Source organism: Amphiura filiformis, chromosome 1 (genome assembly GCF_039555335.1).
Source record: "Amphiura filiformis chromosome 1, Afil_fr2py, whole genome shotgun sequence".
NCBI lineage: Eukaryota > Metazoa > Echinodermata > Ophiuroidea > Amphilepidida > Amphiuridae > Amphiura > Amphiura filiformis.
Window position 1 is genome coordinate 94,044,309 of NC_092628.1, and position 14,867 is coordinate 94,059,175.

General features: G+C 35.1%; 1 protein-coding gene across 1 annotated transcript in view; it reads right to left on the reverse strand.

Moving 5' to 3' along the window:
• The window catches only part of LOC140164458 (unconventional myosin-XVIIIa-like), a gene marked incomplete at its 5' end in the record, with an annotated part of 195,480 nt that extends 181,618 nt beyond the window's left edge, over positions 1 to 13,862 (reverse strand). The window contains 4 exon segments of the mRNA XM_072187743.1: positions 924 to 944; positions 1,959 to 2,135; positions 2,579 to 2,776; positions 13,008 to 13,862. Of these exon segments, the coding sequence (XP_072043844.1) occupies positions 924 to 944; positions 1,959 to 2,135; positions 2,579 to 2,776; positions 13,008 to 13,862 (1,251 nt within the window).
• Between the last annotated feature and the right edge of the window lie 1,005 nt (positions 13,863 to 14,867).

Here is a 14,867-nt window from a genome sequence, read left to right on the forward strand (position 1 = left end):
AAAGTATCTCCAGCCTGGAGTCCAGGTCCCCAAAAATCAACAGGCCATTCCAGGTCTATCTGAAGCCAAATGACTTCTGGCTTCCACTTATAATACTAATTGAACATTTCGGTAAATCCTGAAAGAATTGGAAGCCTGTTGATGTACATGTATTATCGATGTGCACATCTTCACTGTGCACATTGTTGCGCAGTGAAGGTATACACATTGACGATACATCATCAGGGGTCCAATCGCAAAGGCGTTTATTTCGGGATTTACTGAAATGGTCAATCACAAGGAGTCATTACAAACAAATGCTAACTTTTTTTTAATGTAAATGTCCCAATTGTTTTAATTATTTTAATCCTACAGACAAAGAAAAATCAGATTTAGAGGATTTGGCTGAATACAGTTGTGTTGCAATCCCATCTTTGTGCAGGGCCTATCTTATATTATTTTAAAATAACATATATCTTATGAATAATATATTTTATGTGTGAAAAAAGCTAGAATAAAAATGTATTTACATGTAACCTAACCACTCAGGTATAAGCCCATCCCCCTAGATGGCAGATTTCACTTCAAAAATGGGTGGGCTTATAACCGGGGAGGGGCTAGTACTTGAATTTAGAAATAAGAAAAATCATCCCCATTTGTATATGCCCAATGTACCAATAATTTCTATCATCTTTGTCAATTTCTTAAAATTCTAAGTGTGGAATGTTAATTATCAACTGATATTTTTTTATATTTGTTGAAAACGTGAGAGAAAAGCATTAATTTGATTTAAGAAAAATAGGGGGTGGGCTTATACCTGAAGGTGGGCTTATACCCGGGTGGTTACGGTACTTAAAAATATCATTTGTCAGATTTAAGTCAAAATGTGTTTCTTTAAAAGCATAAGCATACATACATGTAACTACCACAAAAACAAACGTTACCTCTTTATACATGACCGTATGCTTTATTAAATAAACAAAACAAAGTTTCATATTTATCTATATAGTCATGTCAGTGATGTCACACATTGCATACTTCTATTGATTCATTATCAGACACATTACAAACTTCAAATTGCGTCAATCTACTCATTAAAGAGACCGAAAAAAAGAAAGTTCACACTCATTGGAGGGGTCACAACTTTACATCTGATCGTTTATGATGACATAATTCATATACCCCTAGGGGGAATTTTGTTAGCTACATATGGATACTCCTTTTGCTACCAAAGACTGTAAATCGTCCCAGATTGACAAAAGTTTATGAGAAATGATTGCAAATTAACAGATTGCGAGAGTGGAAATTAGTTTGGGGCAGCACACCATTGTCAAGCAGCAATTTCCACTTGTGTAATCTTTTAAATTTGAAACTTTTGAAACTGCATGTCATTTTTCATAAACCGTTGTTAATCTTGGATGATTTACAGTCTTTGGTAGCAAACGGGGTAGCAAAATGTAGCAAATAAAATTCCCCAAAGGTAAATTACGTCATCTTAAAATGATCAAAATCAATGTAGTGATCCCTCCAATATAAGTGCAGACTTTCAAAATAAGTGTATCTCCAACAGCATTATATTTAGCAAAGACCTGAAATCAAGCAATAATTGCCATTACAAAGAATGAGGATTACAAACTTTGATTTTAAATGTATTATTGTTTGTGTTTTTGCATCTAACACATTATGCCAAAAATGTGCGCTAAGCTTTATTGCACAAACCTTTGTATCACTCAAACTTAAAGACCAATTATCGTTCAATTTCAGGCTTTCGCCGAAAAACGCAGGAAGCACACAATTTGCCTTCATATGCAACAAACCAAAATGGTGGATTTACCATAGTGTTACACACAGGGAGGCAAGTTTGAGTCGGTACTCTTTGGATACAACCTCTTATAAAACTGGCATACAACTGTTGCTAGGTTGAAGCAGAAAACAAGAATTACAACAACAAAATTAAAATAACACAAAAATGAGCCTACCTTTTCTGAGTAGATGGATAGTTGATGCATTGGGTTGACAACCACCATGTTGCGTCCAGCGAATGTATGGATGAGATTGGCGCCATAACGTTGACGTATCGTATGTAATGCACCAGACTCATTCAGATTAAGTAGAGTTGCTATGTCTTCTGCTCTGTCATACTGGGGTGGATTGGTCTAAAATGATAGAAATAATAGCAATAATACTCAACAGGTATCACTGGTGTTTTCATCTACCAGGTATCAACAACTCTCTTCTGAGTGATTTAGAGCTTTTGGGTGTTATTGGCTTAGAAGGAACTTATAAGTAGCGTTTGTCAAGCTCATTATTTTTTTCATATATCATCAGAGTTGTTTTATACAAATTACAAACAATTTGCAGATTTTATACCAATTACATGACAATTCAAATATGAAAAGAAAATCAGATTTTTTTGGGTCGGTCGGAAAAGGTCAATAAAAGGTTTTTTAGGCCTAACCAGCAACTTTGGTCAATGGCTATTATGCATTCTTATGTTGTTTTGGATCTAGCAACAAGTCCAGAACAGTGGACATCTACAGTTACTCTCACACACCCCACACACAAATTAAGACAGGGCTTGATGGGTAATTTTACCAACCTTTTCTATATCTTCTTCATCGATTTCCAGCACTTCCCCATTATGTTCCACCCGTACCCTGAGCCTACCCTCTGGCAGTGCTATATCACCCTCTGGTTTCAGTCTCTTAGCCGCAGCAAAACCACCTTTGTGAGTCAGCCACACAGACTCCTGTGCTAACCAGTCTTTCTCAATTTGGAGTTGGTCCTCAGATTTGGCCTGCAAGGAGAATAAGAGGGATTCGTAAGTATATTAATTTGTTAGAAAAAATAGGTAATTTACATTAAAATCAGCCTGTAAAGAGAAAATGAGGATATAACATGTTCATAATTAGTGCATTACTAAGCTTATATATTTGTTGGTTCTTTACAATTTACAATCTACAGCACAACATATAATCAACAATGGAGGCAGATTCTGTAGACTTCTTGCAGAAAAAAAATACCATCATATTTTTAAAATGTCCAAGTGTTCAGGAAAAAGGCGAAAATCATCACACTTTTTGATGGGGGCAGTTGTTGTTATGCCTACATTTTTTGTTTTTTGTCCCCCTCTGCATATTGTCTAGTCTGTATTTTATTTCCCCACATCAAGTTGGAATACCTTGCTCTCTTTCTTTTCAGTTGTTGTTATAATTAAAAATTATAGAATACAAAAGATGACTACCAGCCATTCAAGCTTTTCTAAAACCTAGTTGAACATTCCTTTTTTAAAATAGTTTTATTATCAAATTAACATTTCTCTGATTTCTTTTAATAATAATACCATTTTGTTTCAAAGAGCCTACTTTGTTTCAAATTCAATTAAAATTATACAATTCTTAGTCAAATTTTCATTTATCTCAATGTCAAACATTTATCCTACAATCTTTCTCATTAAAATTAAGCTTGTAATTTTATGGATTAGATGAGGATCAGTACTGTCAAGCCATTTGTCACATACATCTGAAGAGTGCTACAGTAGCCTAGTTTGTCACTCTGCTGTCACCTCTCATCAGTCATTTTATGATCAAGTTTATTATGAGATTGTAATTTGTCACAAGTATCTCTGAAATTCCAGGGCCATAGTGAATTATGAAGCTACTCAATTGTTAACTGTTTTCTATGTACTGAAGATGATTTCATGACATTCACCAGTCTAGAATGCATGTAGGATTGAATGAAACCCAAATATACACATCCAACAATGTGCATATAACAAAATATAACATTAATGCAAGTTTAGGCTCAAAAATAGGGTAAAAGAAGGGGACATACAGAGATACTGTTTACCTAAAATGTAACTGCTATAAGAAAAAATAATCATGAGTTCAAGTGTGAATGCTGGTAAATGTCTGAAGCTTATGCTTATCATAGCACTGTCCGCTAATGTATATAGTGAAATCTCGGTCTGTCGGGTACATGTACCTAAAAACGCGACCAAAATTACCTGCCTTATCCTAAATTGAGCATGGTTGGGCCCTATTCTCTGGTCACATCTGTGACCTATATATTACTAGGATTTACTGTCCTTAATAAGACTCCTTGTACACTGGTGTATCATTTTTTTTTATATACCAAGTTCTTTTTTTTACTCTCTATATAAAAATACTGTTGCCTATTTCACATATTGTTTCAATATTTTGGGATGGATCATCAAAGTTTGGTCACATGTGTGACATCGGACAAACACAAAAATGTTATTATGCCTTTTCTCAAAAGTTACATGTACACACATGGTCCAATGTCATTCACATAAAATAGGAGCAGACTTTAGAATAAGATAAAATAAGATAAGACTGTCTAATATAAGTTTTCTTTTTATGAATTTGTCTAATTTAAGTTTTCTTTATAATGAATTTGTCTGTTGTAACATGCAAGTACATGTACATGTATGACAATTCACATGTTTGATATTTTGTATTAACATTTCTGCGCAAAAAGATAAACTCAGAACATTTGTGTGAAAAAATTATTTCTTGGTCAACTCTTACATTTAATTAGTATGGTATAGAAAAAGTGATTTAAACAGCCACAAAAAAAAGTGAATTTTTCTCCAGGAATGTCAAAAAAGTTCAAGAAATTCTGGAGAATGGCTTGGTTTCCAACGACCAACTTTGACTGTCATGCTAACTTGGATCCTCTTGTCATTGATGGTAGCAAGAAATTGAGAAAGTTTTATCATTGTACTTTTTTAAATGTTCATTGTTCTAGCTTATACATTACAGGGGTGTAAAACTCTAGGGGTAACCTGTCCAGTATTGTTTAGATTGTACTTTTCTAGGATTTGAAATACAGCTTAAGTTCAAAACATGTAAATAAATTGGAACATGTAATAATAGAGTCTGCAGCAATTTACATTCATCCCTTATATTTTGTTATGTCCAAAACTTCCCTAAAAGCTCCAAATTAACCACAAGTCCTTCATCAGCCATACACTAGCCATACACTATATTTACATGATGTTACATTCAAGATGGAAGACATACTATGCACATGTATAGAATTTGTACACAGTACATGGATGTGACAGTATGTAACTTTCTCCCAGAAGTCTGAATCATCACTTTTGAAACATCTGCTACTGAATTTGAGATGAAAACAGTATGCAGCAAAAACAAACATTGATCATGTGAAAACACAGAAACTAAAACATTTCCAAATACTTAACTTTGTCTGCTTTAAGTGACTATTCCTCATGTAAACATAGGCGTAATTATAACCGATTGGTTCCATAATGAACTCGTTTAGATCGTTAGTTGTGCCGCAACTGACACCACACACAACGTTATGCATCTCTATTTAAAAAGCAAACCCTATAATGCAAGCCTATCATATTTTGCATACTTGTAAGCTTGAACTTTGTCTGGGTTGGCTGGTATACAGAAACATTTAGTCTAACTTATAGATATAGGCGGATTAGGCCCTGCATACAAATCTCTATCTTTCCTTCAACCATACAGCATAAAGAATTCAAAACTATGAGTGGAAGTGACAATATTATGCTTTTTTATGATTTTTGTATTATCTTGTTTTGCTACATGTATATAGCAAATCCTATTCTTTACCAAAAATGTTTCACCAAAAATCAAAATTAAAAATGACTGATTAACCAATCATATCCAATTATCCAAAGACTTTATCACATGACTTATTTCATTCTTTGCATTCTGATTTTTGGCAAATGAGCTATTCTTTTTTATTACCAATAATTAAAATAGAGATAAATAAAAGAGTTAAACCAAATATGTTTTCTAAGCCTATATTAAGATTTTGAGCGCTTAGACTTGTGCCAAGTCAGTGAATTTAGTGATAATGTAGTTTTTTAAGAAACCATGTGTTTAATTAGGTTTTTTCCAACACATGCAGACAGGGTGTGCTTACAAGTGTACAATGTAGGTCTGAAAGGGTTTCTATGGATGGATAAATAAATTACAAAGTTTCAGTACTATTTTATCTATTTCTCTTTTTCTAGTTTAAAAAAAAAACTTTGTGTAGCACTGCGGATTAAGACTACATGTAGCTGAATAGTTCTTGGTGTACATGTAAGTACGTAATTACACATGTTACTTTTTCCATCAGTATGCCAAGTTGAAAAAGGGAAGAAACATGGTTGTTCCACATTGGACTATTCCAGTAGCATGGGTTGGTAGGGGGCAACATTACCTGACAGCTACCCTGGGAGCCCCTCAAGGGGAGGAGTGATGATGATGCCTTGACTGAGGGAGGAATCATCCTTAGTGAGCATGTCTATAGCTGGTTGATGGATGACAAGGGATGGCGCTGACTGGGTGATGACCCGGTCATCATGCTTGGTCAAATTTCATTCATAACGATATTTGACAGATTTGCATCATGGGAAAATGAAATAGTAGCATCATATAAAATAAATCTGCATGCATGTGTGTACACACTCAGGCACAATTGCAAGTTTTTGTTGTATATTAAGGGCTGGGGTGTGAACGTTTGGACAGTATTTTTTGGGAGATATGAGAGCGCATCAGACATTGCATTCTGAATACATAGAATGTCCTTCTGATATCAAATAATTTTGATTTTTTTTTAAATTTGCGATATAATATTTATGGCGAATGATTAAAAATTGATATTTTTTATATTTAACAGTCCCTGAATTAATCAAATCAAATTTATAAATCTAATATGTACTTAAAGTGTATGTAGCTGGGATGAAAAGCCGACGATCAATTGAAAATTTTGACCTTTCGTATTGAAGATATGGATTTTTTCCCCAAAACACCACAAAAAAAAGGTCTTTTGGGGAAAAAATGTTTATCTTCAATATGAAAGGTCAAAATTTTCAATTGATCATCAGTTTTTCATCCCAGCTACATCCACTTTTAGTATATCATTAGATTTTAAAAAGTTACTTCAAGGACTGTTAATATGTTAAATATCAAAAATTTAAGAAATATCAAATTTTAATAATTTATTATAAAATTTGTATATTATTGTGAATTTCACAAAATCAAAATTATTTGATATCAGAAGGACATTCCCAATATTCAGAATTCAATTTCATATGTCCGATGCGCTCTCATGTCCCACATAAAATACTGCTGAAACATTCATACCATAGCCCTTAAGATGCACAATACAAAACTGCATGGTTATGGGTGAGGCAAATACTTTGGGTGAGGTGGGATAGGCTAGAGAACAAATATTCAAACTTGCCTTTTATCAAAATGTTACAAATGTATTGAAAAGAAGATTATAAATATTGTGAGTGGAAATAATGAAATCCTTCTACTTGTATTCAATAAACTTCTAAACTTATTGACAATTGGCTCAAATTTCATCAATATTTTAAAACACCTCCTAGGTTCTCAATTTGAGCCAATGTATTTAAGCCTAATCCTTCCGGTTACCCTAATCCTTAACCACTAGGCCACTGCAGTATGCAATGAACATTATATATAAATTTGTAGTTCCTGTAGTAACATTTTCGTACAACCAGAAGATGATTCTCATCTTCTCTGGTACAACAAACATATTTTATAAATATACCCTCTGCATGTACTATGTACATTTTAAAAGGTACATTTAATGTACATTTTGTTTACAATTCAGGGAAATTTCATATCTGTATGGACAAGTCAACATGTCTATGATATATTTACGTTCACATAAATATCCCAACTTCCACATCTGCCAAATTTGCTAAATTTGTATGCATGTAAATTCATACAAGTAGGCCTATGCAATTGAAGAGTTCAACAGCCAATAAACTCCATTTTCAAACTTTTGAGGTTCGTTTTGAAACCATGATCAAAAAGTAGCAAAAATTTTCTTGTTATTTTCTTTATATTTGACCAGTTAAATACTTTCCTACAAAAATTGAGAAAATGAATATAATTTTTTGCATATAGAACTCTTGAATCTCTCAAAAGCCTGTAAAAGTATAGTTTGCTTCCAAATCATAAATCGAGGACACTCAACCCTCAAAATGTCTTTGTGCTTTCCCTTTACCTCTACAGTCATCATCATCACTCACAGTATTGTTGGTACACATCCTGTATTAAAACCCAATTATTGAAAGCATTTTAATTAAAATCCAATAAGATAAGAGTAATTTTTATCAAAAAAGTATTTAAACCCATTTTGAAAGCATTTTGATAAGATCATAGTAAGAAATTACAACACAAGATCCCAAGTGACAGAATAGTGTACTTTTGTGCATATTACAGATGGATTAGAAAAATGCTAAGCTTAACTGACTTTCATAGCATGGCAAAGCATGCATTGTATGCCTGCTTCTGATCTTGCTATTAAACACCACAGTTAAGCCACCCAATTGGGCTCCTGTGAGTTTGCATGCTACATTTTAGAAATCCGGACACAATTTGCTAAAAATTAGCAATCATCAGGTCAGGTCACAATGGCTTGCTTTGCATACTTTGGGCTTATTTCAGGCAATGCAGACAAAATAATTATTTCAGAGTACCAGTAACAGCCTTTTATTTAAAAAAAAAATGCAAAACAAAAATTCCACTATTCACTAAGGGTGGTCAATAATGATTCTAACAGAGGTTGGAGAAATACTTTTCTGCCTAATTGGTGATTTTGAGGAGATTAACTAAAATGCCCCCAAATTTTGGAAATTGGGTGTATCTCAAAAATCAAAGTAAGTTTATCATACAATTTTGGGCTACAAGAGAGAGCTCTTGCTACCAATGATGCAATGAAAACTTGCAACACTGTGCATACTAAATTCCATATTCCTTGTGTTTGCCTGTCACAAAGGTTTTATTTGACACTGAGTCAACAAGTTGATATGACTAATAATATAGTAATATACTTTAGATAAATATCTCATAAACATTATATTGGAAAGTTTAAAGTTGTGAATCATAATTTTTTTTCAATATTTCATTTATTTGTCATACTGATTTTTACCAACCATCATTTAGATTTAAGTTGGCAATAAACTTGCACTACTTTCTCTCATTTTGCTTCAGAATCTATAATTTGTGATGTCTATTTTCTTATGAATTTTATTGCTTTTTTACTCTATATTTTTACCTATCTCAATTTCAAATTTGCTGCCTTGGGCCTCCATGGACCACATTGTGTCAAACTATATTATCTGTGCCAATGCTTAAGTTTGTTCGGCTTATATAAGGCGGAAATTATTCAGCTTTTGTTACTGCGCGCATCCAATAAAGTCCATACTCACGCTCTCGTAAATTCACATACATGTAAGCGTGCGCCAGTCACGCATTACGCAACGCACAGCTAGCGTAAGCACTGCGCCCGACAGTGTGCACACCATTCTATATATATATCAATACATGGTGTTTATATGAGTCTAATTTTTTTCCGCCTTATATAAGCCCAACAAACTTTAGTGACACCTCTGCATATTATTGTCCTGGGTAGGATTAGGCCAATGTTCACTGGAGGGGCATTAAACTAGCACTAGTAACTAACATCAACATTTAGCTGCACATTCACATTGTCGAACATACCCCCAGCGGAACTTGCAATTGGTTGGTGCAAGTTGCTAGGAGTAGTAGCAGTGTGAACAATGTTCAGCTTATTTCCGCCAGGCATATGTCAGACGATTTACATCTGACGATTTACATCTGACAAATGTCAGGAGTAGCAAGCTGGGTGTAATCTGTACCAGGCATATACAGCTGTATGTTGCAATGTGAACACAAGTTTTAACCTTTTCTTTTGTAGTTGAAAAAAGTCACAGAAATACCATAACTTTTAGCCAATGTTTACGGCGACCAGAAGTGAATGCTTTGTGGGACTTGTCGGCGTAGTGTTAGGAGTAGGCTAGGTGTGGACATGCGATAGGAGTAGGGGGAATATTGTAGAATTTAAGTGGCGGAAGTTTACACCAGGTGTAACTCGATCATGTGAACACATCTATTAGAAACTGTCTACTGCCTAGTATTAATATGATATATTGATTTTCAAAGTAAAATGCTATTAAAAATACCTAGTATTACAATAATATCCCAAGGTCCAGGGAAATGGCACTGGAGCTGATATAGTAATGTATTAGATTAAAACTTGCCTTCCATTAAAACTTTTCTCTTTTTAAATTAAAGAGAGGAAGATATAAAAGGTGTGTGTGACAGCCCCATCCCCCACTTTTCACATCACCCCATCAAATTACAGATTTTGGTATCCGGTATATTTTAATTGCTCATATAATATTTTTCTCATAAACCCAGTGAAATTTTAGACCTGAAATATGCTTAGTTTAGGCAGTATGAACAAAAACATTGAATCCAAGTCGCTGGGGCAATCCACAACTTGACAACAAAAGTTTGAGTAATTGATCTCAATGTGAGGCAGAAAATACCATGTGAGACCACTCGCTTTCAACCCAAAACGCTACAAGCTAATTGGAAATTGTGTATTTTATAGTATAGAGGCCCTGCATGTTTTTATCAATTGGCTCCAAACAATCTAAAATTTGTTTATTTTTCCCCATTGCCAAAAATGTGCACCTCAAATCAAAGTAAAACTCTCATAGGAAAATAAAAATGACAATGAATAGCAAATCAAAAGCATGAAAAAATGTAATGGTTGAGGAACCATCAATTCCTGTTTGGCTACAACAGGTCATGCAGGTCATAGAGGAGCATTTTAGCTGTGGAAAAGGCTTTAAAAATCTGCAAAAATAAAATCTAAATCAATGTCTTTTATTTCCTTTTCACATTGCAAATCAAATAAGTAGGCTTGGTAAAAATGTCCAGAACCTTGAATGCTTCAATCAAGAGGGCAAATTTTTGGGTGTTTAAATTGAGTTCCTCTGTTTACATGAGCTCAAAAACAGAGGCATGATTATGCATACGGCCTACATGATAGAAGCTGTGCTAATTAATTTGTCAAGGAGCATCTTGTGATTTACTCTGGTACAGTTTTGTATACACCCTGATACATATGTGCAGTTTGCTATGTACACGTCTATGACCCAGCAACAGTACTTCTAGCCATTAGGCCATCACTGTAAGTGTTTACATGTGCTACTTTATTACCATGTCGCATGGATACCGTACACCTTGTCATTCTAGAGATGTTGTCCCGATCAAGTGTCCATCCCATTATACACAAAACCTATAATTAGATCGCTGATCAACATACCATGGTCATATCAGGTTCCTCTGTAGAGGAAACATGTAGGACTGAGTGAGTGAAAACCTACATGGAGGAGTTTTTAATGAAGACAAAACAATCGTCTACAAGGTGTTTCATGTTTATGTTAGAACTTTCACAAGAAAAATTATGTATCTTCCACACAGTTGCACAGTACAAGTACATGTACATGTATGCAGGATTGAAGCTCATTTAGTTTTACTATTTTGCATATAATTATAAATATTTAAGGTTTAATTGTACCAACAACTTTACTTGGAGAAGGGAAGATTTAGCTAAGGAGGATACATGCATGTACCGGGTAGATAAAATGTGGTTTGAAATTGGCAGGCAGTTTCTTCAAATCAAAGCATGGGCAACATGTACATTATGTATTTTAAAATAAACAAAATATATTTATAAGCATATTCATTATGTAGGGCAAAGTTGTACACTGATCAATAACTATACCTTTTGTTTCAAGCAAATCAGATATGCAGTATATTGTTTTCATCATAATGTATTGATTATCAGTGTCCAAATTGAATATAAATTGCTATAATTTGGACCAATATCTAAAAAAGTGGAATTCAGTTAAATTGAGATGAATTGACTGAAAGGGCTCAGATTTAAATTTAGACAATAAAACAATGCTTAAAATTCAAGGTATTTTTTATATTTTTATATTCCATACTGTTAGTTGTAGTTCACTTGTTCATTGAAGGTTAATGTCTACAGGTCTACTGGTTTACAGGACACACACCATACACTTTCCTTTAACACAATGGGTGGATCAACAATTTCAGGATTTCCTTCAAAAGTTTGTTCAAGTTTACATTTGTACACGTACCACTATAATGTGCAGTGAATCATTGTATAATGTACAGCTGCATGGATGTGTAGCTGGGAAAAATAGCCACAGTGGACTGCAATGATGGCTCTTTAAATTTTAATCATTATAAGTAAAACTATGGGCTAAGTGTATGCTTGTTTCAACATGAAACATATCTTTAAAATCAGAGAAACAATACTTTAATCATTACAAGAAATTTGTTGTAAACATGAAAAATACAGACATGGATGTTAAATTGTACGTGATCAAAAGAAAAACAATTGGGAACTCACTGTACCCCAAACATATACTGAATTTAAAAAATATCTACTTAAAAAGCAATTACGGCATTTTATTTGCTGCTGAAGATGTACATGTAGTAAACACATTTCTACAAGTATGCTGTCGTGAAACTTGCAATGTATCACAGTACCAGTGCAGCCAGCCCCTGTGTGAGTGGTTTGACAGCTTTGTCAGATGTGTCTCCCACTTCAACTGATGGAGTCAGACACACATCTGATTAAAGCTATGCCTACCGATCACGCAGGGGCCGGCTGCACCTGTACTGTGATAAGCAACGGTGCACCCTAACCCTAATGGTCACGCTTAACCCTAACAACCCAAAGGCTTTTTGGCAACTGGAAGGAAAAGAAGGAAGGAATAAAGAGAGAAAACAAAGAAAGAAGTTGTTTGCTCTGGGAGGGATTCGAACCCGAGACCCCTCGCATGGCAAGCACAACGTTGGCGACACTTAGCCATGGGTCTTCCACTGGCCTGGCCAATGAAAGTGTGCATTATGAATCATAGTAACTTAAAAATATGAATTCCCGTCCAGAAGTAGATCAACTTAAAAACACTTCCATGTTATTAATTTTATTATAATTCAAATGTTGTACAATGTATTGTAATAGACACTGAATTGTACATTGTAAATTGAACACAAAATGGGAAAATATTACAATAAATTAACCAAAACTGGAAGATAAATTGTTTCATTAAAGTTGAACGGTGAAAACCTGGCACTCACCTTTCCTCGTTTTGCCCTGAAACTTGCAGTAAGTGCTAAGGATCCTGTCTTCATCAGCTGGTCTTCCAGATGAATCTCTGATCCATCAGCACCCGACCGGTGACTCAATTCAATCAATTCTGGAATAGGTTGTACCTTCAGTGTGACAGATTCGCCCGACCCACGAATCATGCCAATGATTTCATCTCGAACGGTATTTTCAATATTGGTCCCATTCACCTCTACCAGACGATCCCCTGGCAGTAGACCTGTAGAATTTTCTTTCTGCGTAGTGCTAGGCTCTGCAAAATGGACTTGACGTCTTATTACTCCAGTCGGTCCCGTTCCTCTCACGGTGGAGCGTCGTAACGTGAATCCGAACCCTCCATTGGGTTGCCTGCTCAATATTACATCCCTTGCTCGTGGTGGTTTCAATGGTACAATTGAAGGCAATTTCAAGTCCAAATCGAAGGTCTTCTCTCCCGGACCCGCCACGTGCACGGATGCCAGGGGGCCTGTTTCCGGAATGGGATGAGCAATGTTCAGAATTCGCTTTTCAAAATCCGCTATGTGCTCATTGAAGACTGTATTATCTCCCAAGACAAGCTTATCATCCCAATCTTTAGATACAGTACCTTCTGACACATCATCAGCACCATAACTGGTTTTCGCTTTCAATATTCCTTTTTTCTTCTTCTTTGACTTCGGAGACAAAGATCTCCTTAAATCAGTTGAATCTGTGTACAAAGATCCAGGCCTACTTGGTGGACCCGAAGAGCCGCTTTCGAGACTACCAAACTTATCATTGTTTCTTTCTAAAGAATTCAAACTGGCCTCACTGCCACTTTGATCAACATTTCCGTCAGTTCCGCACTCTCACCACTAGCCGATTTAGGAGTCTCTTTGCCTGATATAAACCTTGCTTGATTTCTTCCAGTCTATTCAATTCTTCCGGAGTCAAGGGCTGCTTCTTCCGCTTCTTGTCAAGTTTTTCCTTCTCCTTTTGTTCTTTCTTTGAATCCTTCCTGTTGACTCCCTTATTATTATCCCCTCTGTCAGATTTCTTCTTAAATGACTTAAACATGATGAGAAGATTCTTAACACTCAATTATGATCCATGGAATGGTCCCATCAACAAATTAGTCGTCCAACGGTATATAGTGTTCTGCAAAACAAAATTGTATGCAAGTGAAAGGTATGACAAAAAGTAAGGTTTCATACACATAGATCAATGGTTTGACTTTGACATACTATGAATCAAGTAATGAAGAAAAAATGAACAAAAATAACAAATCTTTGCACTAAATTGTCACTAAAATTTTGGTATTACGAGTTGAACAAAGTGTACATGTATCCATTTTTTTAATAACCACATAATACCGTAAAACCTTGTCTAGGGGTAGGAGCAACAAATTATTCATGACGATGCGTGAGATTTTACTAATTTTCCAGCATTTTGCGTGAGATTTACTACCTAGGCGTGAGATTATACTACCTTAGCGTGAGACCGTGAGAAAGTGACCCAATGCGTGAGACTCACGGCCAATGCGTGAGAGTTGACAGCCCTGACTCTCATCCATTTCAGTGCCTAACTATGGTAGAATTTCACCAATTCCATGCACTTACAGGTGTAATTTTGTTGTATTTCCCACGAAAATGTAATTTTCTGTGGGCGCCGCCATCATGTATAGTCGTAAATCCCTTCTTTTAACAGGAGCACCATCTGGAAATTGAACCCGATTTTTAAGCTTTTTTTCGCTGACAATTCACTTCCAATAAACGCCCCCCTTTTGGAAAAATGCAACGCCCCCTGGGCATTTATTACAAACAATACGGTATATCAAAACAAACATTTTGACACTTTTTTAGTATGTTTTAGAC